Here is a 24635-nt window from a genome sequence, read left to right as displayed (position 1 = left end):
GTGTCTCCTTATATCACTCTTATAATGCCAGTTTATCACCTTGCCTCTAAAGGGGCAAACCGTTAGGCAGATTTTGGTAGCTTGCAGCAGCAGTTTGTGAGGAGGTGCAAAGTGTTGTTCCTTCTTAATTTGCTCACTTGGCTCACTTTTCTGATTGCCAGCAACTTGAGGAATTATACAGGAGGTATGAGGTAAAACGGGTGCTCTGGGCATTTGTATGGACTTCATCTCAGGTGGTACATCAGGGGAACTGTTTTTACCTGTTAGGGATACAAGCGAGATAATCTTCTCCAAGGATCCTCGGATGTCTTTTATGTATTTAAAGATATAGTCCACTGTTTTAGCAACTAGGTCTAGAGTAGTCGAGTGTTCAAATAGTATCTCATCAATGCAGCTTTCACGGGCTCTAGTGCAGTCATTCGAGTGGATACCAGTATTATTATTGCTTGAAGGTTTAGTAGGCAGGTTATCAAAAGGTTCTTTCACAGTGGTTTCCTCGTCATTCATCTCTGCTAGCAGTGTGAAAGAGTTTGAAACCGGAATATTAAAAAAATCCTTTGTACTTTCAGATTCACTAATTTTTGTTTGTTTAGCAAGAGGCAGGCATCTCAGTTCCTCTGTGTCGTCTAAATCTCTGGAATCTCTGGTACGTTTCCCAATTCCTCTCCCACAGGCAGGGCTGTATAATTGCTTAGTCATTTCTCTCTTCATGCAGCCGCCCCAGTTTCAAGGTCGATGGTTGTCTCCCCGATAGAAGGAGGCGTCCTCCTACTTACTAATTTAAAACTAAAACTAAAACTAAAAAACTAAAAACTAAAGTTAAAAGTTAATAGGTTTCTATACTCATTAAAACAATCTTAAAAGATAAATCAGGGAGCTCACACTCACGCTGACTAAGTGCCCTCTAGAGCCAGTCTATTTGTGTTAAGCCCTCCATTTCTGTGCAAACTACCTTTTCTCCCCATTTCACTAAAAAAACCCCATGTGAGCTCTAAGTGTGTTTAACCTGAGACCAGATAGATATAATTATAGATGTGTGCAATGATCTGGTGAGCAAGCATAGAGAAATCAGCATCCAGCCCCCCCCATTATAAAGGGCGTGCTTGCATATCTGTAAACATACAGCAGAGATGTGTAGATTCCAAGTACAAATCTATTTTGTCTTTAATGAGGTGCACTATCAATATAGTTTGTGAATGTTTTAATTTAACACAAATCTTTTGCACATTCAGACTTACCATCTGAAAATTCAGAAATATGTTCTGCAAATCCAGCTTATAGTTATTTCCAACCAAACAGGATAATGGTGCTTTTAGGCAGTAGCAGGGAAATCGCCTCATCATCTCATAACGTGACTCATACCTTTAAAAGGAAGCATTCAATAGACTCTGCCTGGTTCAGCAGAGAAAGGTTACCATGACCTTTCCCGTAAAAGCTTCATGACTCTTTGTTTAGCCAATTAATAAATATTTTTGCAGCTATACACTATACAATTGAAAATGTAGGCTGCAGTCCTACTGAGCACACTTACTGAGGGTGTACAGATGAGTAAAGTATGAGGAAATCGTACTGGTAGATAACTTTTCCCCCCAGCTTGGTTTATCATCCAGGAAAGTGTCAATCACCATCCTGAAGTGATTGTCACCCAGATTAAGTCTTCTTGCAAGATGTCTTATTGCTTGAACTCAGATGAAATTAAGTTTAAACAAGATGGAAATAATCTGGCAGCGCAACCAGAACTTGAAAGGAATATGTCCTGTTTGTTTATTTATTTATTAAGACTTTAACAATTTGGAACCTGGATATTTAAAGGACTTCTCCCACAATACTAGGTACCTACTGATATTATTGTCAGAAGGCCTGCTTCAAGTTCCATTGCCACCAGAAGCCAAATTGGCTAGGGCATAAAACAAGACTTCTCAGCTGCAGCACCCATAGAGTGGATCATTCTACTCTGGCAGGGCCTGGCTGGCCCTCTTTTTATTCTGGTGTGCTTCCCAAGCCATTTTGTTTTACCACACCTTTCGTTTGATTTTGTTTTCCCATCCTCTGGGGTTTTAATATCTGGATTTCTGTTTAGTCTTGATTGCATTATGGATTGATTAGTGTGTTGACTGATGCTGTCAGCTGCCTTGGTGGCCCCATGAGGGGCTGAATGGTGGGACAGAAATATTTTAATTAATTTACAACACACTATAATAGAAACGTCTGCTGTCTAAGAATACTGTAGGCATCAATACTTTACACAGGATCAAACAAAGCATTCAAGGTAGACAGGCAAATGACACTGCACTGATAAACACAGAGCAGGACATCTGCTAGGGAAGTCATCTAAGGGTTTGGGACATGCCTAGAGGAGGGCAACAAAGATAAAGAGGGGCCTGGAGACCAGGTCCTTTGAGGAAAGATTGAACAAGTTGTATATGCTTGGTCTAGAGAGGAGCAATTAAGAGGTGACTGATGGTCATCTTCAAATATTTGAAAAGTTGTCATTTGGATGGAGCAAATTTGCTTGCTGTTGGTCAAGAGGGTACAGTAGGTTAAAATGAGGTGAAAAGGGATTTGGATGTTAGGAAGAACATCCGGATAGTAAAAGCTATTTGACACTGGACCAGCTTGTCTCAGTAGCAGTCTCTCCTTTGCTTAAGAGTTTTTAAGCAGAGGTTGGAATGTTGTAAACACTGGATTTCCTACATCAATAGGGGATTGAACCTTTGAGGTCAATTGGGGGACTTTGAGGTCTCCTTTCAAATCTCTGTGAATAGATTGACTTTTAAAGAGGTGCACTACTAGCTACTGTTTTTGCATAAATAAAATCCATAACATGAGAATCTGAGCTTTTCACAGTAAAGTGGAGTAATGCAGCTTGTTTTTGCACCTTCCTTCCCCTTCTTCATGTTTCAGCCAGAGCCTCTGTGTACACTGCAGCAACTCAAGTGTGAAAATAATAAGAGTCATGCAGCACCTTAAGGGCTAACAAATTTATTATGGCGCAAGGTTATGTGCCCCACTTCATCTGGTGCAGGACGTGAGATCTTGGTTGCCATTTAAAGAATAAAACTGTAGGGAGGGGACATCTGTCATGGATACTCCCCACCCCACCCCCACTGCAGGAGGTTGGACTAGATGACCCTTGGGGTTCCTTCTAAGCCTACAATTCTGTGATTCAATGAATATCAATGAGATGCAAAATTTGCTATCACAGCTAATTAGTGCTTAAATATACAAATACACAGGCATACCTCTAACCGTTTACAGTGCCAGGTTGCTGATAATTACTGAGATGGTTGTATTAACAACTATAGTGAGTCAGGGAACCTTTGTGTAAACAGACAATGGTTTTAGCTTCATAAGAGTGTCCAGGCCAAAAAAAGGGGGGGGCGGAGAAAACCATAAACCAAAAGGTGTCTCTATTAACTATTTATCTACTTTCACCAGCAGGTGTAGCTGCAGTCTTCTGAATCAAAATACCCTTAAGTGTCAAATTCTTAAATGAATCTAATTTCAGTGTTTCACTTCAAATAGGTGAAATGTCATAGAATTAGTCCAATGCCTCCTGCAATGCAGAAATATTTTTGCCCAACTCATGATCTGTCAACTGAGCTATCTTCTTTGAGTAGGTTATACATTTTGACATGAAGTACACATTTTTTTGGTACTTGCATTGTTGTAAGGTGCCCTAGAAATGTGCTAAATAAAACTGTAGCATGGATATGGACACCTCAGCTGCTACCCACTTCCAAGCACATAGTAGATGATTTTCCCATTTCCACTTTCAGAGTAAACAAGAGTCCTGCTCCTTCATGGCAGTAACATCATTACTAATATACCATATGCACGAGTGACACGGGCAGTCATAGATTTGGCCAGATCTGCTCATTTTGCGTAACTAGAGTTGTCATGTCTGTCAGCATTTCTTAGTATAATTTATACATGCTTAATACTTACTTTGTTTATTACAAAGGGGCATTGTACTTTCTGTGTGCCCCTCCCAATTTTATGCTGACAACCCTGTGAAATGATTAATCATTTAAAATACAATTTGCTAGTGCCCCATGTAATGATATGGACTTTTTAATTTAACATCAAATATAAATCCATGGTTGTTCTTAAACTGCACTATTTGCTTAAATCTGTTATCTAGGTATGCAATTATTTTATCCACCATAACATGAAGGAATTCTATGTAAAATTTGCCTGTAGTATCAAGAATGGGGGTCACCTGATGTTTCACCTAGGGAAAGTTTCTTTCTCACATGCTTCTTAGTGCTGGATCAAAAGTAGATTTAAACCTTGCCATCAAGCCTTGTGCTGCGAGGGGGATGATTGTGATACAGGCCTCCATGTAATAGGAAGTCAGGCAAGTGTGGTGTGTGTTCCTTCTTTTTAGAGTGAGCATGTATGTTTTTCTACGTGTGTGATGTCTGCGCCTGAATGGACACAATCACATGGGTATGCACACTGGCTTGTACCCCGTGGAGGACTGGCCAGCACAAGATGGGGCCTTGGTCCAAAAAATGATTTATGGATATTCATATATGGAACATGCCTGGTGAATCTTTCCCAGCCTTTTATTGAAAGCTATCATGAGAAAATTCAACATTCCTAGGCAGCATGCTCCATTAGATAAAATACAGTAATTATATTAATGCAAGACTTTCGAGCAAAACAGGTACTCTTGCCAAGGAACACATCGCTAAATTGGAGGCTCTAAACTTTTTCCTGATGGTTAGTTGTAACGCCCTGTTCCCATCAGGAACTCCATCCTATCTTGGTTTCAAGTGAATGGCATGTTCTGCTGCTGTTGTACCTGTTCGTTATTTATGCAAAACTTTTCCTTTGTCTCAGTAACTCAGTTGGCTTTCCTGTGTGCCTTATTGTAATGGACCCAGATCATTATAGCATGGCCAGCTATATTTATAAAATAATAATTTATTACCTATACCCTGCCCATCTGGCTGGGTCTCCCCAGCCACTCTGGGTGGCTTCCAACAGATTAAAATACATTAAAACGCCATTAAAAAACTTCCCTAAGCAGGCTGCCTATTTGCCACTTTTGTTAATGGGTATATAGTGGTACCTCAGAAGTCAAATGTAATCCATTCCAGAAGTCCGTTCCGACTTCCAAAATGTTTGGAAACCAAAGCGCAACTTCTGATTGGCTGAAGGAAGCTTCTGCAGCCAATCAGAACCCACGGAAGCCCCATCGGACGTTTGGGTTCCAAAGAACGTTCGCAAACCAGAGCACTCACTTCCGGGTTTGCAGCATTCAGGAGCCAAAAGGTTCGACTCGCAAGGCATTCAGGATCCAAGGTACGACTGTACCTGGATTCTAGCCTGTACCTGGATGCCCAGGTTTTGGTGGTGGCTATGGCTCATGCACCAACTGAAGCCCTTCGTTGATATCAGATCTGCCAATGGTGATGCACGCCTTAATTACATTCCTGTTGGGACTACTATAACTCTCTCCACTCTCTGAAAAGTAGTCAGAAGCGTCAGCTGGTCTAGGATATGGCTAGACTACTGACTGCAGCTAGTTACAAGGAGCATGGTACTCCTGTTAAAACATCACTGGCCAACGGTCCGTTTCCAGCCACAATGCAGTGTTGGTTATGAACTATAAAGCCCTGTGTAGCCTACATCCAGGCTACCAGAAAGATTGTGATCTCCCTATCCGAATCTGCCTGTGGGCCAAGATCCTCAGGTGAGCATCTCCCCTCAGTCCCATCACATCTGAAACATGGTTGGCAGTGACATGAGCTTTTTCTGTGGCTGCTCCCAGGGTAGATTTGTTCTTTTTGCTGGCAGGCCAAGACCTTCCTGCTCAGACAAGCCTTAGGAAACCAAGGTGTATATGATGCTGATTACTGGGCAAATATTTAAATTGCTAGCTTTATGTGCGTAATGTATTTTAATTACTGTACTTTGTCTATTTTATATTTTGTAATTGATATTTTTAAATTCTGCAAGGTACCTTGGAATCCCAACTTGGAGAAAGGCAGTATATTAAATAAACAAACACTGGGCAACTACCACAATAAAGAGCTCATATTTATTGACAGACTGGAAAGAACTACACCCTTGTATTACCTCAAACGCAGACAGACATGAGTTTCCTCAACAGGATTTAGATAAACAAGCAGGAATGACCAGCCCAGTGTTTGTGTGCGTGTGTGCACGCGCAAAAATATTCTTCACAGGTAGATTTATAGACCATTAATGGGATATGATACTCAAGGCTGACAAAAACATGACAATATTAATTTCAAAATGTCACTTTAATAATCTGATTCAATACTAATTAAGAACAAAGTTAAACATTCATATAGAAAACATTGGTTTAAGCCAAAAAGCCTGTAATTGGTAACATCTATTTTGGCAATATCAGAACAGATCATTAGGAGGGCCAATTATATTAATTTTGCAACTAAAACTGAAATAGATTTTAGCTGGAGCTTCTGGTGTCTCAAACTACAGCTTTCAGTATCGTACACTATAACACTTTTATACATTCAGTTTGAAAAGGGTAACAGTATACTTATGTACAAGTTCTAAAAATATGCCAACAGGTACACTGAAATATTAACACATAAAGGAAAGATGAGGTGAAGGGGAGGAATTAACTTTTGGAGAACTTTATTAGAAAGAATGACAAACAAACATTTACACTAATAATGTAATTCAAATATAAAATTGGTGCACTGACTCTGTACACAATACACTAGCTTCAGAGAATGAAGCTGCTTTCAGCAGGGCAGCTTTGATATTTTTCACATAATTTTTTTAAAAGCCCACTAACACAATGATTGTTTTAATGCTACAGTTTTACAGCAAATACAAACTAAAAATAGCAGCAGTTTCACATGGCATGTTTCCACAGGCTTTTTCCTGTGGTCTACGCAATGCCTAACAAAGTGCTCCCAGTTGAATACACAAGTAAAATTCACAAGAGTTTACCTGACACCAGGTATGGTTCAGCCTGTTGGCCTTTGGCCTCTCCCCATGTCATTTTTTCCCTCCATTCCAAATAGAGTAGTTTACTCAAAAAAGCCCATTAGACTACTAGGAAAAGCTCTTTCCCCTGAAATGCATTAAGAATGAGAAGCAGCAAACCACTATAGTGGTTAACTCTGGATGGTATAGTATTCAGTGTAACTAAAAGGCTTGAAAGTTAGCGTCCTGGTTTCTTTAAGGAGCAGGAGGACACATAGGGTCAGATCCAGACTTGACATTCTGCAACAGAAGAGTTTCTTCCATTCACAGAAAAGCCTGATACCCATTGGAGGCTTCTGCTGGACAAAAGCAGCAATTTTCTCCAATTCCACCCACAGCTCCCACACCACCTCCCACCATTTTCTGGAGGGTCCCTATATCCTCTGAAGCAGATTTTCAGGAGCTGCAGGGAGGGAGGGTTGGTGAAAAATCACATTTGCTCCTTCCTGTGGTGAGAGACCTCAATGAGCAGAGTGCCACTCTTAGGAAGCCTGGATCCTACAGTTATTTAACTGCATTTGGCAAAACTAAAATTGTAGAAGACTTCTTTATAACACCAATGACAGTGATTTAAAGAAACAGAATCCTCTTCCTCTCCTAAACTAGTCCAGGAATATCCCACAATCTTCTTGAAAGCTTTCTGGAACGGCCAATTCAATATATTGTCAGGCTAACTGAACGGTTCATTTTCTTTCCATTAAGACGAGTTGTTCTAGTCTGTGCTGTAGATCTAGTTGTCATTCGATCTGTAATTTGAGCTCGCTCTTCTGCTGCTGCTTTTGCCATTTGTGCTTTCTTAAGTTCCCTGGAACATAGAAAAAAAGTCATTTTGCCACCAAATAACTTTCATCCAAAATCATTCTAAAGAGACAAGAACAGTAATTCAGGGTGCAAACTTTATTGTAACTTTTTTCTGGTCTACCAACACTATTAGCAGAATCACACAGAGCTTTCTACAAGATTACACTGCAGCAGCACTGCTGGATCAGACCAAAGGCCTATCTAGTCCTGCTTTCCATTCTAGTGTGCCCACATTTCTAAGTGGCGTACATAAAAAAATTAATTCACAGAAAATTGGACAATAAAAATTTATCATAAAACCAAACACGACCTTAAAATGCATGCTGGAGCAAGGAATTCTGATATTTTATTGATATAAAATTCATCTGCTGACCCTGGGTTCAAGTATTAAGAGGGAGAAAACTACTTCCTATCCACTTTCTCCCCAGCTCTATCACATCTTTCACAATGAAAGCAGATACAAAGAATTCATTCCATTTCTCTGCAATCTCATCCTCCATTAGTACCTTTCCCTCAAGTTAACTAGGTAACAGTCATTTCCTGAACTCTGATTTTGCTTGAATGGTAGAACGTTTCAAGAGAGAGCACACATTTGATATTATGCTCTCTTCACCATCCTGTAAATATACTTATGTGTTTTCCCTTTAAAGGGAGGGAAGAGAAAACCTTGCATTTTGACCTCCACTTTGTAGAACCAAAAGCTGAGACCTAGTAGTTGTATTTATTAGGCATATTTAATACATAAAGTTCCCCTAATCCTCGTCAAACTTCATAACTTCCACTTTTTGTTACTGGCATGTTTTGTCACCTCACAGACTAATTCTGGTCAAGTTCAATATTAATACCGTGGTGTCACCCAATAGTTTGTAACTGCATCAACTGTTGCTGCGTGGATGCACAGGAACACACATGGACACAATGCCGAGGAAGTTGCAACTAGGGTTACTAAAAATGTCCACCAGTTGAAGCTTTCAGGGCAAATATGCTGTCAAAAAAACCTCTGTTCTCCCCTTCAAAAAACCCAGTAAAAAGGTTTTCAGCAATCGTTTGCCAAGACAGGTATTCCGTCAGCACCACTGAACCACACCTTTCTGGTTTAGTAATAAACTAGGGACCACATAGCTAATGTGACTTGCATATCATCTGAACACTTTGCATGGTCTCATACAAAGGGAGAATTTGCACATATCCTTCCCATTCAGAGATGTACATACTGTCTCCTCCTTGGGAACGCAAAGCTCTCCCCATGGTAGATGTTACTATATGAACCTGTTTCCTCCCCCCTGCCCCCGAGTACTTAGAAGCAGTCTTTACCAAATCAAAGTAAACACTGTAAGAACCAGAGTTTCAAGCAGCTTCCATTCAGTGTTGGTATCTTGTTAAACAATACCTAAAGCAAAAAATATGGTGTCTGCTGTACTTCAAATCACTGGGTGCTACGTTCAATGTGCTTCAAGAGAAGTTGCAAAATGTTTTATTTTGTTGCTTATGTCTGGAGTTAAATTAAGAGGTTACATAATAAAGTCTAGGTTTTCTTTTTTGTAACAAGGAACAGAGTCTTCTGCTACTTGGCTCTTAATATTATTTCCTAGATTTGTGACACTGAAGTTGCCACAGTATGGATTCAACTTACTTCTGCAACAAAGAGTTTTTGAATTTTTCAGCATTCAGTTCTATTCGTAGTTGCTCAGCACTCTTTCTGGCAGTAGATAACAATGCAGAATGCTTGACTAGAGCTACTGCTGAGGGTCTTTTCTCTGGATCAGGGTTTATCATAAGCTGAAATAGGAAAGAGATGAAAATTAAGGCTGACCACCCTTCCCTTAAAGAACGTGTAGCATGATGCCAGGAACACAGATCACCTTCTTACCTTCAGTAACTCTAATAGCTCTTGACAAAGGACTTGTGGAATTCTAGGGAGTTTTCCTTGTCGAATTTCATGCCAATGATCCCCATTGGCTGGCAGTGGTTCGGCACCAGCAGCACACACCACAGTTAATGCAAGAGCAAAAATATCTGCTTTTGGCAAGTAATTGTAGTTCTGCAAAGGAAATAAAAGTTTACAAAATCCCACCAGAACAATATATCAAGGCATAGATCCTAAGTTTTCACTTTGTTGATGCTTTTACTATGTTCGTTTAAGTCACAATGAGTTCAACTTGCTGGAAAGAAGTGACTATTAATAAAGAGTTCTGCTTTCAGAAGGGGCCCTCCTGTGAATGTAAGTCTCCTTCAATGAAGGGAGGATCCTTCCATTCATAATCAGAGGACCCAAACCCTAGTCATCAGTAAGATACAATTAATTATTTAACTCCCATTAGCAAAACACTGTTTACCTCTTGTAAAACTTCATTGGCCAGGAAACGACTATCTCCTTCTTCAACTTGTGGACTAGATATTCTAGTTACATGACCAAGGTCACCTACATTAAAGAAGAATGGGAAGAAGGGTTATTTTCTCAAAAGCAAAAACAAATAAAAGGTTGCACAGGAAAATGTAACTCCATGCTCCCCTACCTATTTTGAAAACAACCCTGCTAGATGTCCACTCATCATCATCGCCTTCTTCAGATATAGTAGTTGGAATTGAAGTCCTAGATATGAAGATATTACCTGCCAAGGAATAAAAATAGACATTCGTCAAAATATAATCTAGTTTCAGAATTTGCACCATCTGCTGGCTTCTTTGAATAATTAACCCAACAGCCTTCTGGGAAAGAAGCCAAATTTCAGGACAGCCAGCAAACAAGCATAATCTAACAAAACAAAACAAAAAAAAGATCCAAAATAAACTGAACAGCAGTTGGCCAGCTGTATGTTTCAGAACTGATTTCTTTCATTGTTTTCTGTATTCAGAATGAAAAAGTTTCCGTTACTAAGGTGTGGTTCACTGGTTATTTTACTACCACATATTCAATCATCTCTAAAAACACTTTCAATGCAGGAAATACCAGATCTCTGAATACTTACTGGGCTTTATATCCATGTGCACCAAGGACATTGAATGGATATACTTTAAACCACGGGCAACTTGTAGAAGCAAATCTTTCAATTCTGGTTCACTGAAATAGCGCATACTTCTATAGTTTTCGCTTATAGCATCAGCTAAACTTCCACCTAGAAGCAAAATTAAATAATGTAAAAGTAGAAAATTCATTTTCTTGTAGGCCAGAGGTAGCCAAGGTGGTGCCCTCAGGACATTTTGGACTCTCATCAGGCCCAGCCAGCACATCTAATGGTATAGAATGATGGGAGCTATAGTCTTGCAACATTTGGAGGGCACCATGTTGCTACCTTGGTTCTAAGGCCAATGCATGCTGTGTTTAACAATACTTAGCATTTGTGTAACACTTTTAAAGTGCTCAAAGCACTTAACATGTATTACCTAGATGTAGTTCTTGCAACAATAATGTAAGGCACATATAGCCAACATGGTATCTTCCAGATGTTGTTGGGTTACAAATTCCATCAAACCCAGCCACTGTGGCCAATGATGACAGGAATTGTAGTCCCAAAAACATCTGGAAGGCACTGCATTGTCAAGGAGCTAGTAGGCTGTAGGGGTTCTATCCAATTCCCTGGGCCACATGTTCTAGAGGTCTAGTCTAGGGTTAAGGGACAATAACAGACAAAAGAAAAGAGACTCTAAAAAAGATACATGAGTAAAGCTATATAAGTACAACCACATATTAAGCAAACCAGATTATTTATATTTTTGTTCTGAAATATTCTAGACTGGGTATTGAATTTTTTCTTGGAATGAAGATCCCCAATTTATGACTCAGGAAGCAAGTCTAGTTAATCAGCTGAAATGTTTGTAAGAACATTCACTTCCTGCCTATTTAAGAAGCTCACAAATTATTTGAATTTTGTTGTATCATAAATTGTCTAAAATTCATCTGATCTTTTACTTCTACTTGCTTTATCCTAACTGTAACCACATGTGTTTGACATTAATATAAAATGCTACTGATTCAGAGACTAAGATGAACAGAGCACTGCTTGTACAAACTAGGGTCCAATCTCCACTTCTGCCTCTTGCACACACCACAAAAGCCACTTCTTAAAAGGTGAATGACCCTCCAGAACAGTGTGTGATGGGGCATGGGGGGCTTCAGAAGGATGGAGCAATCAAGAAAATTTGCTAGGTTGTCTTCTACAAGCACAAATGCCTTTCTGCTCATGTAAGACATACCTGGCTGGGTCCAAGCCAATGGCTGCAATCCTGTACCCCATTACACATGCTTAAATTCCATTGAAAGAAAAAGGACTTAGCAAGTGCATCATTGACTTTGTTGGCAAATAAGTCAGCAGATCTCCCTCCCCTTTCCCAGACAAGTTTAGCATCTTACTACAACTATGTTCCCTTAATAACCAGAATTCATAGTAAGGTAAATTCAATAGGAGCTTTACTTACCATTACAATACTCATTCTGTATAAGCATATGATCATCTTCTGCCCAAGCAGAGAAATATCTGACTACATGTGAATGCTGTCCCAAAACTGCATGAGCATAGACTTCTCTAAGAGCATTTTGCCTGTGGTATTAAAACAAATTAAATAAAGCTTGAAACTGGTTTAAGGAAGCAAGCATAGAATGCTGGTCACATTACAAGAGCAGTTAAGTTTTTTGAGTTGGAAGAGATATGAACTATGGCATAGGGGTGCTGTGTTTGTTATGTACAGGTGAATGAATGATAGTTTTGCAACTATAAACATTTCAGTATTGTAGCTGCAAAGACAATACGTGAGCAAATCCTTACATGCCTTGATGGGATTATTTTAAAAATGAGTATGTGCAGAGGAGTGAAATACAAGGACATAGGATAGTTTACATTTAATTTTTTACTCACTCATCAATTGAGCCAGCCAATGGTTTCTTAGAACGCTTTATTGCATAGATGCAACCATCAAGCCTTTTCACACATTTGAATACTGAACCAAATTCTCCAGATCCAATCTTTTCCAATTCATGAAATTCTGTTGCATATCGTGATTTCATATTACTTTCTGTTATGCTGATCCGCTAAAAGGATTGAGACAAACAAGTTTGAGGAAAAGGGCTTCTTAAAAGGTTAATCCTATGGATTTCAATGGAACTTTAAAAATGCTTACTTAGGAATAAATGGGGATTGCTTTTTATTTTTATTTACCTTGGCAGGTCTTGTAGTTTCATCTTCAGGCTCTCCATCACTTGCTTCCATATCTTCACCATAGGAGCTGTGACACAAACAATAAGTAAAAGAAATGCTATGAAACCTTCACTTTCATCGATAAGTTACATTTTACTTTCCAAGCAATTTAATCAAATTCATGAACTGTGCAAAGCCATAGCTACCAGACCACTTCCAGACATCTTTTTTCACCCATGCCAATAGTAGGGACAATGTAGAAGAAGGTGTGTGCACAAAAAGTCATGAAGGAAGCTGTGCTGCATTGAGGTGATGTGACAGAATGGTTGTTTGGATAGATTATGTCAATTAATATTGTGCCATGCCAACATCTCAGCACAGTAAGATGTGTGTTTGTGTCAAATGCAGGGAAGAGAGACTGATAGGAGTCAGACTCCTAAAAAAAGGGAAGTAGAACAAGTATGTAAAATGTTACATTCAGGCCCAAATTAGACCTCATGCTAAAAGTGAAGCTGTCAGAATTTACCCATGTTTCCCTGGGGCCTACTGTAGCAACAACCAACTGTGTAGAATGGAGACGAGGAAACTGAATATAACATCAGCAGAGAAAGAGCTATATTTGCAGCCCATGTTTAGCAGTCTCATGCAGCCCATGTTTAGCAAACTTACAAACTAATATCTCACAATGTTAGGCAATGTTACAAGTTCTGCTGTACAATTTTAACCACTTGTGTTCTTAAAGCCTCCGTAACTCTAAACCTAATTATTCACTTGAAAATAAAGATAGTTAAGTACAATCCCTTCATTGACAGGATTGCTATCAAAAGTTTATTTCTTAAGCAGTTTATCAATGACCAGCTCTAGACACTTACTCATTCCAATGTGTTCTCTTTCTCCTACGACACTGCCCAACTGATGACTGAAGGAAGAGAGAGTCTGGAGTGAAGGGATTAATGTTCACGTGAGGTGCTTGCCCCACATCAGATTCCTGTTTTACTAGTTTTCCAACATTCATAAAGAGAGAGCCACCTCGGAGTTTAGCTGAACTTGATCCCATTCCTTCAGCTCTACAAAGTAAACTCTGAAAAATAAAGGAAACGAGTAAATTAACAGTTCTGTCCCATGTTGACTTAACAAGTTAATGATTATTTGGAATTTAAACGAATGAATAATCTTTCCAAATATAACACTTGTGCTTCCCCTATGGTGAATTACTATGGCATAAATGGGTTTCCTATTCATTGTTCCATATGTAAAATCAATATAATGCAGTAACTGATTTTGGCTATCAGAGCAATGAGCAAAGCAGAACTAAACACACACACACACACAAACAAACAAACAAACACACACACACACCTCGCCTCACCTGCAGGCTTCCTAAGTTCTATTAGACATATTGTTTAATCAGTTTTTATCTTATTGTTCCTCCCAAAAGAGCCCAGAGTAGAAAACATATTAGTATCATTTAAAGCATACTAACAACACCTAAAAACTATCACATTCTCTCAGCTAATGATATGGACATAAATGGAAGTTGTCTCCACCCAGCTTTAAAGTGATCTCTGTTTTTAGCCCACTGTGCCACAACTCACCCTCACCCCCAGAAGCTTTCTGAAGTGTTTGGGGAGATGCCAAAGGAGGAAAGAGTCATCTTCTGGCAATCCCCTTCTAGTGGAACTTCTTGGGATCCAAGGCAATAATTGGTGTGAAACGCTTTAAATCAACAGCATTTCTGAATCAAGAGTTTCTTTGTTAATAGAAAAGAAAAATAGTTCTGGCAAACAAAACATCTCTCTCCCACCCTTTCTTTAAATCACAGCTGGTGTTATAGGCATGCCACAAAATGCAACACAAGGTGTTGATCAGATAATACAACTATTAGTTCATAAAATCTTCACCTGGATGAAGAGCAAGATCTGATCACCTCCAAAATATAGAAGGCTAACTAAAGATGCTTCTGTCCAGCTCTTGCCATTACACACTTAGTTATACATTGAAGTTGCCTACTTAAAATCAGCAGAACAGATGTACAACTCCAACCAGTAAAACACTGTAAGCTACACATAACAGCTTTGACCAGTTATTGACAGAAGGAATTGCTACAGTTTTTAGATAACAGCAATGTGCATGACTAGTTGTCCATGCCTACTTTCATCTTGCAGTCAAGAACATGTACATATCAACCCATGTTAATCAAATCTGCTAACTCGGTGAAAGAATTAGGAGTAACTATTAGTATTATTAAAATCTGTATACTGCCTTTGAGCTGTAGATCCCAGAGTGGTTCACAACATAAAATCACAATATGAAAACCACAAAACACATAGTAAAAAGTAAGAACAAACTAATAATCTCCTCTCCCACAACACATTTAAAAGAGCATCAGATGTTAATCAGCCAAAGGCCTGGTTGAAGGGGAATGTTTCACCTAGCAGCTGAAGGTGTATAATGAAGGCACCAGGTGAACTTCCCTGGGGAGAGCATTCCACAAGCAGAGAATAACAGCAGAAAAGGCCCGTTCTCGTATTGCCACCCTCAAGACCTCTCATGGAGGCACACAATAAGGGCCTCAGAGGATGACCTCAGGGTTCGGGTAGGTTCATATGGAAAGAGGTGGTCCTTGAAGTATTGCAGTCCTGAGCCATTTAAGGTTTTATAGGTCAAAACCAGCACTTGAAATTGGGCCCAGAAACTAATTGGCAGCCAGTGCAGTCGGGCCAGGATTGGTATAATATGCTCAAACTGTCTTTCTCCAGTAAGCAACCTGGCTGCCGAATTCTGCACTAGCTGAAGTTTCTGAACCATCTTCAGAGGGAGCTCTGTGTACAACGTGTTGCTGTAATTTAACCTAGAGATTACAAGAGCATAGACAGCAGTAGTTAGGCAATCCCTGTGCAAGTAGGGGCACAGCTGAGCCACCAGTCAAAGCTGATGGAAGGCACTTCACACCACTAAGGCCACCTGAGCCTCAAGTGACAGAAATGCAACCACAAGTACCACCAAGCTATGTACCCGGTTGCTAAGAGGGAGTGTAACCCCATCAAGAGCAGGCAACCTCCCATCCATCCTGTTTAGGACAGCCCACTAACAATTCCTCAGTCTTATCTGATCTAGTCCATTACAGAGGCAAGACAATGGTCCAGCACATCCACTGCCACACCTGCAGATGTAAAGGAACAGACAACATACTCCGAAGCTCTAGAGCAGTGTTCCCCAACCTTGGGCCTCCAGCTGTTTTTGGACTACAATTCCCATCATCCTTGACCACTGGTCTTGCTAGCGAGGGATGATGGGAGTTGTGGTCCAAAAACAGCTGGAGGCCCAAGGTTGGGGAACACTGCTCGAGAGGACCCCACTTAGTAGTTCCAAATATATGTGAAAATACACTGAAGGCTCCATGGGGCTGAAAAATACTCCCCAAGCATCATCCCCTGGAAATGTCCACCCAAGTAGGACTGGAACCACAGCGAAGTGGTGCCACCCACCCACTATTAGGACTGCAAGCGTTAATCAATGAACTGGTAAATTTGACAATAAATAAATGGGAGTCTAGAAAGTCATACCTGAGTCCTGTTGATGTAGATGTCCTTTATCCTTCTTACCTCATTCAAGTTTACTAAAAATCACACAACTAAGAGATGACTTTTCTTTCCAGTTTGTAGTCAGAGCCAACAGTTTGCCATACACTGTGGAAGCTATTACAACTTTTGCTCAACCACAGGCAACAGAAGAACTCAACTGACACCATATACAGCAATACAGTACTGAAGTATCTTGACCTTTTTATTTTTTTGATCCATTATGACTCTCATGCCATATTCTAAACCAAAAGAAAGCAGACATCCAAAGCCCCCTCATACATACAAATAAACTGCCACCGTGCCACCAATCACCAAACTTTCAGTATTATATTTGGCCACTGACCGGTTGCTTCGATATAGTTTCAAAACTCTGATAAAAGCCAGGTTCTCAGAACATAAATGGTTTCATTTAGGCCCACACTGGCAACAGCAAATATTAAACATTGCTGAAATTGTGAAAACATACTTCTTTTTGTCTGGTTGAGGGTGAAAAAGAATCACCAATAGAAATTAGCAGTATAGCATTTTAAAATAATAGTAATACGTAAGAAAACTGTGATCTCTGTAAGATGTATTTGAAGTATAATATGCATAGTGCTCATAGAGCAGTGGTGTCCAAACTTTTTTCAAAGAGGACCAGATTTGATGAAGTGAAGGGCCGTGAGGGCTGACCAAAGGACTGACCAAAGTTACAGTGGACACTTGGGGTTGCGAACGTGATCCGTGCGGGATGCATGTTTGCAACCCGAAGCGTTCGCAACCTGCAGTGGCACATCTGCGCATGCGCGGGTTGTGATTCAGCGCTTCTGTGCATAGTGCAATTTAGCGCTTCTGCGCATGCACGACCACTGAAACCCAGAAGTAGCCTGTTCTGGTATTTCCAGGTTTTGGTGGGTCCGTAATGCGAAAAAACGCAACCTGAAGAGCGTCTGTAACCCGAGGTATGACTGTATTGACCTTTTTTGAGGATTGAAGTTGTTGAGCATTTTTTAGGATTTTGAGTTTTTCAGCTTTTTTTTATGGTTGATCTTGTTAAGCTTTTTACCCCAGAAAATAAACTGGATTAAACTGACCAGTGGGCCAGATTAGGCCCCCAAAACAGACTTTGGACATACCTGGCACAGAGGCTACTTAAAATAAAATGGGGATGAAAATTATATAGTTATTCACTGCAAAGTTCATATTGTATTGTTAACCAGAAAGTGTAATCCTATCTACCATGCAGTTAAATCTAATGAATAAAGAAACACCAGCTCCTTCAAAGGAGAGAAGGTGGTAACCAATTTAGTCATTGTAATAGAACTTCCCTTCACTCTCAAACATAACCAAGAGAACATAACGTTAATTGGTTAGATCCAAAGTTTTCATGCCATATATACAGAGTTGGCTCTTCAGCTAGCCCATAGTAGCATGTGTGGTGAGGTCAATATCCCCTCCCAACACTAGTACTGCCACTGATTACTTGGACTGGGCTTAGTAGCAGGGATGTCAGGGCCTCATGGGCACATCAGTGGGAGTGTCAGTTTAGGCCTCAACCTTGCTATCACTTTATCCCATCTATTATCAATAAATTATGACACTCCCTTCACCAGACAGTCCTAGGACGGGCTAAAATTAAAAATTCAGAATTAAAAACTGTTAAAACAAATAGACACAAGAATATGGTGGTTGCTAAAAACACATTTTTCATGTGTCAAATGCCTAAGAAGTGCATCTTCAGCCTGCGCCCAAAGCTGTAATGTGAAGGTGCCAGATGTACCACTGCAGGGAGGGAATTCCAATTTAGGGGCTGCCACAGAGAATGCCCTCTCCAAGGCCATCTTCATCCCCCCCCCCGATATACACAAACAAACAAATACAAACTTCTGAGGACAGCAGAACTACCAGAAGGGCTTCCTCCAAGGTGGTGTGTAGGAAAGGAAGCAGCCTTTCAAATATTTGGGGCCTAAATTGTTTAGGGCTTTAAGCACTTTAAATATGTGTGTGACCACCTTGAATTAATCCCAGAAACAAACTGGGAGTCAATGATAGGCAGCAGCAATGGTGGTGGCAGGAGGGTGGCTCCCTGGTTCCACCCCATGCTGCTAAGACAATTACTACTTACTTGCATCCTGATTCTAAAGTTAGAAAACCCAGATTCCCTCAAAGCCAAAATATTTTTGGAGACACAATAAATTCAGCTTCACGTATGAAATTTTATTTATCTACAATACTAGCATTCTGCTCATCCAGTGCATTGATTGGCAACACTCAAGAGCAATTTTACGAAGTTTCTTTTTTAAAAAAAAATCTTACCAAAAACCCAATCTTCTCCTACATCCCAACCAGACACCAAAACATGAATAATAACCTCTCCGCGATCTTAGGGAATAAACATAATGGCACACAAGGGAAAAGCCCTGTGTTCCATGGGCTGCACCATTTAGGGTTTTAAACTTAGAATCATAGCATTGTAGAGTTGGAAGGGACCCTGTGGAGCATCTAGTCCAGCCCCTGCAATGCAGGGGCAACTAATTTGAGTGCTCCAATATCTTCTTTTGGAGCAACTTAAGTTGTTTTTCCCATGACATTCCATTGTATGTAACAGACCTTGCACACATTTCTCTTGAAACAGAAGCCCCTTGTGTTTTCAGTGTTCCTCAGTGCTTAGCTCTGGAGCATACAGAACAATTCCAACTCATTGGTGTTCTTCTCCAGAGTGACCTAGGAGCCGATCCTCAGTGGCTGACTCACCTCCTTTCTTTCCCTATGGCTCCAATCAGCACAAAGGGTGAGGAGACTCCTCCTCAGTGGCTAAAAAGCTCCTCTTTCATACTGATTCAAGAGCTCTATGAAGCAGAAGACAGAGACTCCACTGCAGAGATAACAACAGGTATTCAACACCACCACCAACCAAAACCCCTGGACCACAACAACTTAATTACCAACACTTTGAATTGTGTGTAGAAATGGACTGAAAACAACTGCAGCTGTTTTAAGATAAGCATGCATGAGCACTTAGTAGCATCCTTACTTCTCATTATGGATCAATTTAAATGTCAAGAGCAAAGAAAGCCCTGTGTAGAGCACACTGCAATAACTTAAACTGGAAGCAACTAAGAAATTTGTCGCCATGCCCAGGTCATGGATGTGAACATCCTGCAAGTTTATCTGGCAAAGCGCTATATAGCACTCTCTTTTTTACTTATTATATTACTATTCCATCTTTTATTCAAGAAGCTTAGTCACTGAAGCTGCAATTCTATGCCCATTTACCAGGGAATAGTTAAGTTACTGGAACGCACTTCCAAGTACACATGCATAGTATTATGTTTTTTCTATTTATATGCCTCACTGTATATATTATACTCAAATTAGTTCAATGCAATTCAGTTGAGTAGCTTGCCCAGAGGCATCAGGTGAGCTTCATACTTGAGGCAAAGATTTGAACAGAGAACTCACTGGCCTACAATTCACCCACTATAACAAAGACAGTTATGAGACAACATTTAACAAAATGTATGCATGTATCATTAAAACAAGCAGATGGCCTTCCAATTCATTCAGTTATCCAATACTTCTATTCCTCTCAAGATTCTTTTACATGGACAATAATGGTATAATAATAATATTTATTATTATATATTATTACATTCCATGAAAACGTTTAAAATTTAAAGCTGGAATTTAAAAAAACTAGTGAAAAAGTTTTCTTCCCTCTCTGAACTGTTACAAAAGCAGTTTGATTTCATGATGTAAAGGGGAGTGTTTTTTAACTGCTCTTCTGAATGTAAACATTTCAATTTCACTAAGCAAACTGGAAGGACAGTCTCAGGGCTCAGAAGTGTCCAGAGTAGCTTTCTTGTGGGGGAACAAACAGCTGCGGCAAACTGGCCCTGCATCTTGCAAGGTGGGTAAAAACTATTTTAGGCACCATTTGTAGTTCAGTTACATAATCTTAACGGACAATCTGTGGGCAGGGCTTACCAAAGTTGCCAATATTTCTGTAACAGGCAAGCTAGCTTGTTATGTAATAAGCACAATGTACAGGCTTGGAACTGGAAAAAATTATTCAAGTATTTGGCACCAACTTATGAAGAGTAGCTGAATGGAATTTATGTTTAAAAGGCTCTCCAACCAATGAAATCAAGCAGCAGCCATTGTTTAGTTGGGAGTATTCTGCACTTTACAATGCTGGCTGCTGTTAAAAGGGCAATCCACATGTAAACAGTGCAAAAAAGGGGAAAATACACAGATACACCAACATGTTGCCTCTGTTTATTGACGATAACCTGCTTCACCAGCTGCATTTGGTATCTAGGTATTTCAGGCAGCCGCTGAAATTTCATGGGGGCACACCACACTTTCAAAGCACTGGCCTTCACCTGCCAAGTATGGTTTGCATTCGCCAACAGTCTCTCTTTTCAACTTTCAACATGTTTTGGAGAACGGTCTGATGGCAGCTCTTAATTTTAAACGAGCGAAAAGGCTGCATGGGCGGACCATACGGATTCACTTCTCTCTAAGTTGCCAGTTCAGGGGGGGAAACCGACAAAGGCGAAAGGGGCGTGGCACCTATTCCTCAGAGCACCGCTAGTTGCATTGTCTTCCCTTTCCCCCGAAAATAACATTTTTGCTCTGATCAACCCAAAACGGTCTGCAACAAGCTTCAGAAAATAAAAAAGCGAGGCAGCCTCTAACGCTTGTTTCACGGAGTACATACTACGCGGGGTGGTCGGCCAAGGGAGCCGCCCGGAGATCTACCGAGCGCCCACGTGCTCAGACGGAAGCGAGCCAAGCGGCGGCAGCGACTGAATGGAAACTCCCCGGCAGAGCCGACACGCCGGTGGGGCAGGCTAGCCTCTCCCCCCCCCAAGCCCCGCACTCGCCACTGAGCCTCCGGATCCCCCCCCCCTGCAATTGTCCTCCGCCCGTCCTTCCCCCTCCTCTCACCTTCGGCGTGTGCGGGGTGTCGAAGAGGCGCAGTTTTCGGAAAGTCTTGTGGGGCGGGGTGTCGGGATACTCGGGCAGCACAGAAACAGGACCCTGGTGGCCCCGGCACGGCAGCACCCGGGAGCGCGGCGGCGACGGTCGGCCGCAGCAGCGCCGGGGTCCTTTCAGCGGCGGCGAGCCAGCCATGAAGTAGGCTCCGGGCGATTTCACGGGGGACGAGGAGCCGAAGCCCTCCTCTTCCCACGAGTCTCCCTCGTCGCCCGGCAGCGCGGGAGGCGCCAGTTCCATCGCCACCTCCTCGGGCGAGCGCGGCGGCGGCGGCTCCCTGCGCCGAGCCGGGGTATGGCTCACGGAAAGCGGGGAGTCGGCCTCCTGGAAAGCCGAGTCTTCCCCGGTGCTGTTGCCGCTGCCACCTTCCTCCTCCTCCTCTTCGTAGCAGTCTTCCTCCTCCTCCTCCTCGCAGTCGCTCCCGCCGCCCGAAAAAAGCAGCTTCTGCCGGATCGGGGCTGCTGCCCGACGCGCCGCCAGGCGCCGCGGCCCCGCGACCGGCTGCTGTTGCGGCTGCAGACTCAGGAAACTCATGGCCGAGATCCGCGGGAGGCCTTCCCTTGTTCAGACGGGACGCTGACAGGAGTAAACCACGCCTCCCTCCTCCTCCCTGCGCTGAAATGCCCGTTCACACGACGCGCGACCCGTGCCTCGCCTTCGTGCTCCTCCACGAAGCTCTGGCTCTTGCCACAGCAGCAGCAACACTCGCCCGTTCGGACTCCGCGGCTTTCCCGCGACCGTTAGTCACGTGCCAGGTCACGCCAGCCAATCACGCACGCCCCCTTCGTTTGAAAACATGGGAGGCGGGAGGCGGGGCTGTGCGTGGTGGCGTCAGACGGCAATTTGGCGCGAATTCGGGGTTGGGAGCAGGAGGGGCGGGCGTATTCTAATACCGTTCTTATTCTGGAGCGGCTCGAGCTCTGAGGGGACGTTAGCTGCGCGTGCAGCAGGGCCAGCGTTTGAACTGGAGCTCGTGCAAGTCCAGAGGAGCAGGAGGAGGGGCAGCAAGGGGGCTTCCCCAGGGTAGGGATGGAGTCAGGAGGGGCAGCAGCGCCGGCCCGTGCGCGACGTGACTCACTCTGACTCTGCAATTCTCGCCGTCTGCATTTGGCCGAAACTGGCTTGCTGCTGATGTAACTGTGTGTCAGCAACAGCCACCCGCTGGAGGGTCCCTTTTACCCACGGCCTGATAAACTGGTTTAGCGGTGAGCCCGAGGCTGTGATCTATAAATCATCCTGACAGTTTAAAGGCTGCAATTCTAGCCAGGGGACACCTCCAATGCGCTTTCGAGAAGCGGCGCGCGGCCCGGTCTAAATCTGTTTGAGCGCAGCTTCGCCGGGTCTGAATAACATGTGGCTCAATCGTCTGCTGCTCTTCAAAATTATCTGCTTGTGTACCCAAAGAAGAAGCACCGTGTGGTATAAAGAGGCTAGCTTTCTCCGGGCGTCGCAGCCTCGCTCACCGCAAAGCTCATTCAAGGCCGTCTGGGCAACTTTGCATCACTAAAAGCAAAATTGCTGGCGCCAACAGTTAAAAATAATCGGCGGGGGGCCGCGGGTTAGCTGTGGCTACATTAGATTCCAGAGGCCCCCTGGTACATGTATCCTCCGAAGGAGGTTCTCCTCAGAGGCGAGCGTACGCGCTGGGATTTTTAAATGGCTTCCCCAGTTAAAAGGAAACAACTCGCAGCCACCAAGAGAAGCAGGAGCATCGCCCGGCCTGCGCAGACAAGAATTCCCTGCGGCCAAACACTTCCACTGCGAAGGGAGGAGCAGAGCCGCCTCTCTCTCCCAGCAGCAGGGTGGTGGTGGTTGCGGTAGAGAAAGATGGCCTTTGAGGAGGAAGAAATAAAAAGGAGACTGGCTTTTCTTCGAAAAGGAGCGGGGCATTTGAGTGTGAATTTCATCAAGCGTGTCATCTTTCAGGACACGTTAAAGAGAGGGAAAGAGAAACTACTTGCAACACTGTCTTTTGATGACTCCGGTGTCTTCTCCAAAGACACGCCCAAATGGGTTTAAAAGGAGCACTTCACCCTTGCTGCAATCCCAGCTGAATAATTAGACACCTAATGTATATGCCTCGTACCTACTGCTATTTTTCTATAAATGGTGGAACTCGCCACGAACACCTCTCTTGTTCTCTTATAATAGCAATGGCACCCGCCTGAGAGGTGTGAGTTTTGACTGAAAAAAGCCCTGCTCCTACCACTGAATCACACTTCAGCATCTTGGGCTTCAGCCCTAGGCACATTTAGCAGAGAGTAGGCACCAATGCACAGCCACAAAGTATTTTATAATCACACAAGGACCATGGTTGAAATCCCCATTCAGCCAGGAAACATGGTCACCGTGTGACAAGTTACCATCTCTCGGCCTAAACTGCCTCACAGGGTTGTTTATATGGTAGGAAACAACTATAATTATCATGTTAACCTTGTCGGAAACATGAGATTTAAAAGCGGGTGGAGGTGTAGTCTAAAACACTGAGCCTCTTGGATTTGCTGATTAGGTCGGCAGTTTGAATCTGTGCAACTGGGTGAGCTCCCATTGCTCTGTCCCAGCTTCTGCCAACCTAGCAGTTTGAAAGCACACTGGTGCAAGTAGATAAATAGGTACTGCTGCAGCGGTAAGGTAAATACCGTTTCCATGCTTCCATCATGATGTTCTGTTGCGCCAGAAGCAGTTTAGTCATGCTGGGCGCAAGACCTGGAAAGCTGTCCGTGGACAAACACTGGCAAAAGTCTGACTTCCGGTTAGCGCCGGCGCTTAATGGCGGATCTCAACCGGAGCTCCGGGAGAGATCTGCTTCGTGGGTTCGGGTCCTGTCAGCTACGGCGAAGCGGGGACCCTTAAAAATCACAGGCGCGTTGCCTGTGAACTGGAGACTCGGCGGGCACCTTTGCGCCCCCCCGACGCTGCGAAATAGCCTTTTTAAAGGCTCCGGAGGAGCGGAGGGGTCTTGGAGCGGTGCTGAGAGTCGTCTTCACCCAGCCTGCGAAGCGAAGCCGCGTCGCCATTAGCGGAGAGCGCTGACTTCTTCCCGGGAAATTGGATTAAAAGAACAACTATCCGTGAGTAGGATTGACCGCTAAAATATAACTGGACACTAAAAGTAAAGAAATTGGGCACCGAGACGGACAAGCAC

General features: G+C 42.6%; 1 protein-coding gene across 1 annotated transcript; it reads right to left on the bottom strand.

The window, feature by feature from the left end:
- Positions 1–6259: 6259 nt before the first annotated feature.
- Positions 6260–22290, bottom strand: WEE1 (WEE1 G2 checkpoint kinase). The gene is made up of 11 exons (XM_083598616.1): positions 21443–22290; positions 13799–14007; positions 12948–13014; positions 12648–12820; positions 12211–12332; positions 10764–10910; positions 10311–10406; positions 10131–10216; positions 9665–9835; positions 9428–9573; positions 6260–7798 (listed from the first exon to the last, which is right to left on the bottom strand). Exons 1-11 carry the CDS (start codon positions 22022–22024, stop codon positions 7648–7650), a joined length of 1950 nt encoding a protein of 649 aa, XP_083454742.1. The 5' UTR covers positions 22025–22290; the 3' UTR covers positions 6260–7647.
- Between the last annotated feature and the right edge of the window lie 2345 nt (positions 22291–24635).

Source organism: Podarcis filfolensis (genome assembly GCF_964270895.1).
Source record: "Podarcis filfolensis genome assembly, chromosome: 1".
NCBI classification, from domain to species: domain Eukaryota; kingdom Metazoa; phylum Chordata; class Lepidosauria; order Squamata; family Lacertidae; genus Podarcis; species Podarcis filfolensis.
Note: the sequence above shows the minus strand (reverse complement) of the source record. Positions and strands in the feature narration are given on the sequence as shown.

Excerpts from the sequence above, each read along its gene's own strand:
- WEE1 (XM_083598616.1), bottom strand. The coding sequence starts at position 22,024 with ATGAGTTTCCTGAGTCTGCAGCCGCAACAGCAGCCGGTCGCGGGGCCG. Across the intron at positions 13,015-13,798 it reads AAGAGAACACATTGGAATGA|CTCCTATGGTGAAGATATGG; the intron begins GTAAGTGTCTAG and ends TTTGTGTCACAG. Across the intron at positions 10,407-10,763 it reads GCACATGGATATAAAGCCCA|GTAATATCTTCATATCTAGG; the intron begins GTAAGTATTCAG and ends ATTCCTTGGCAG.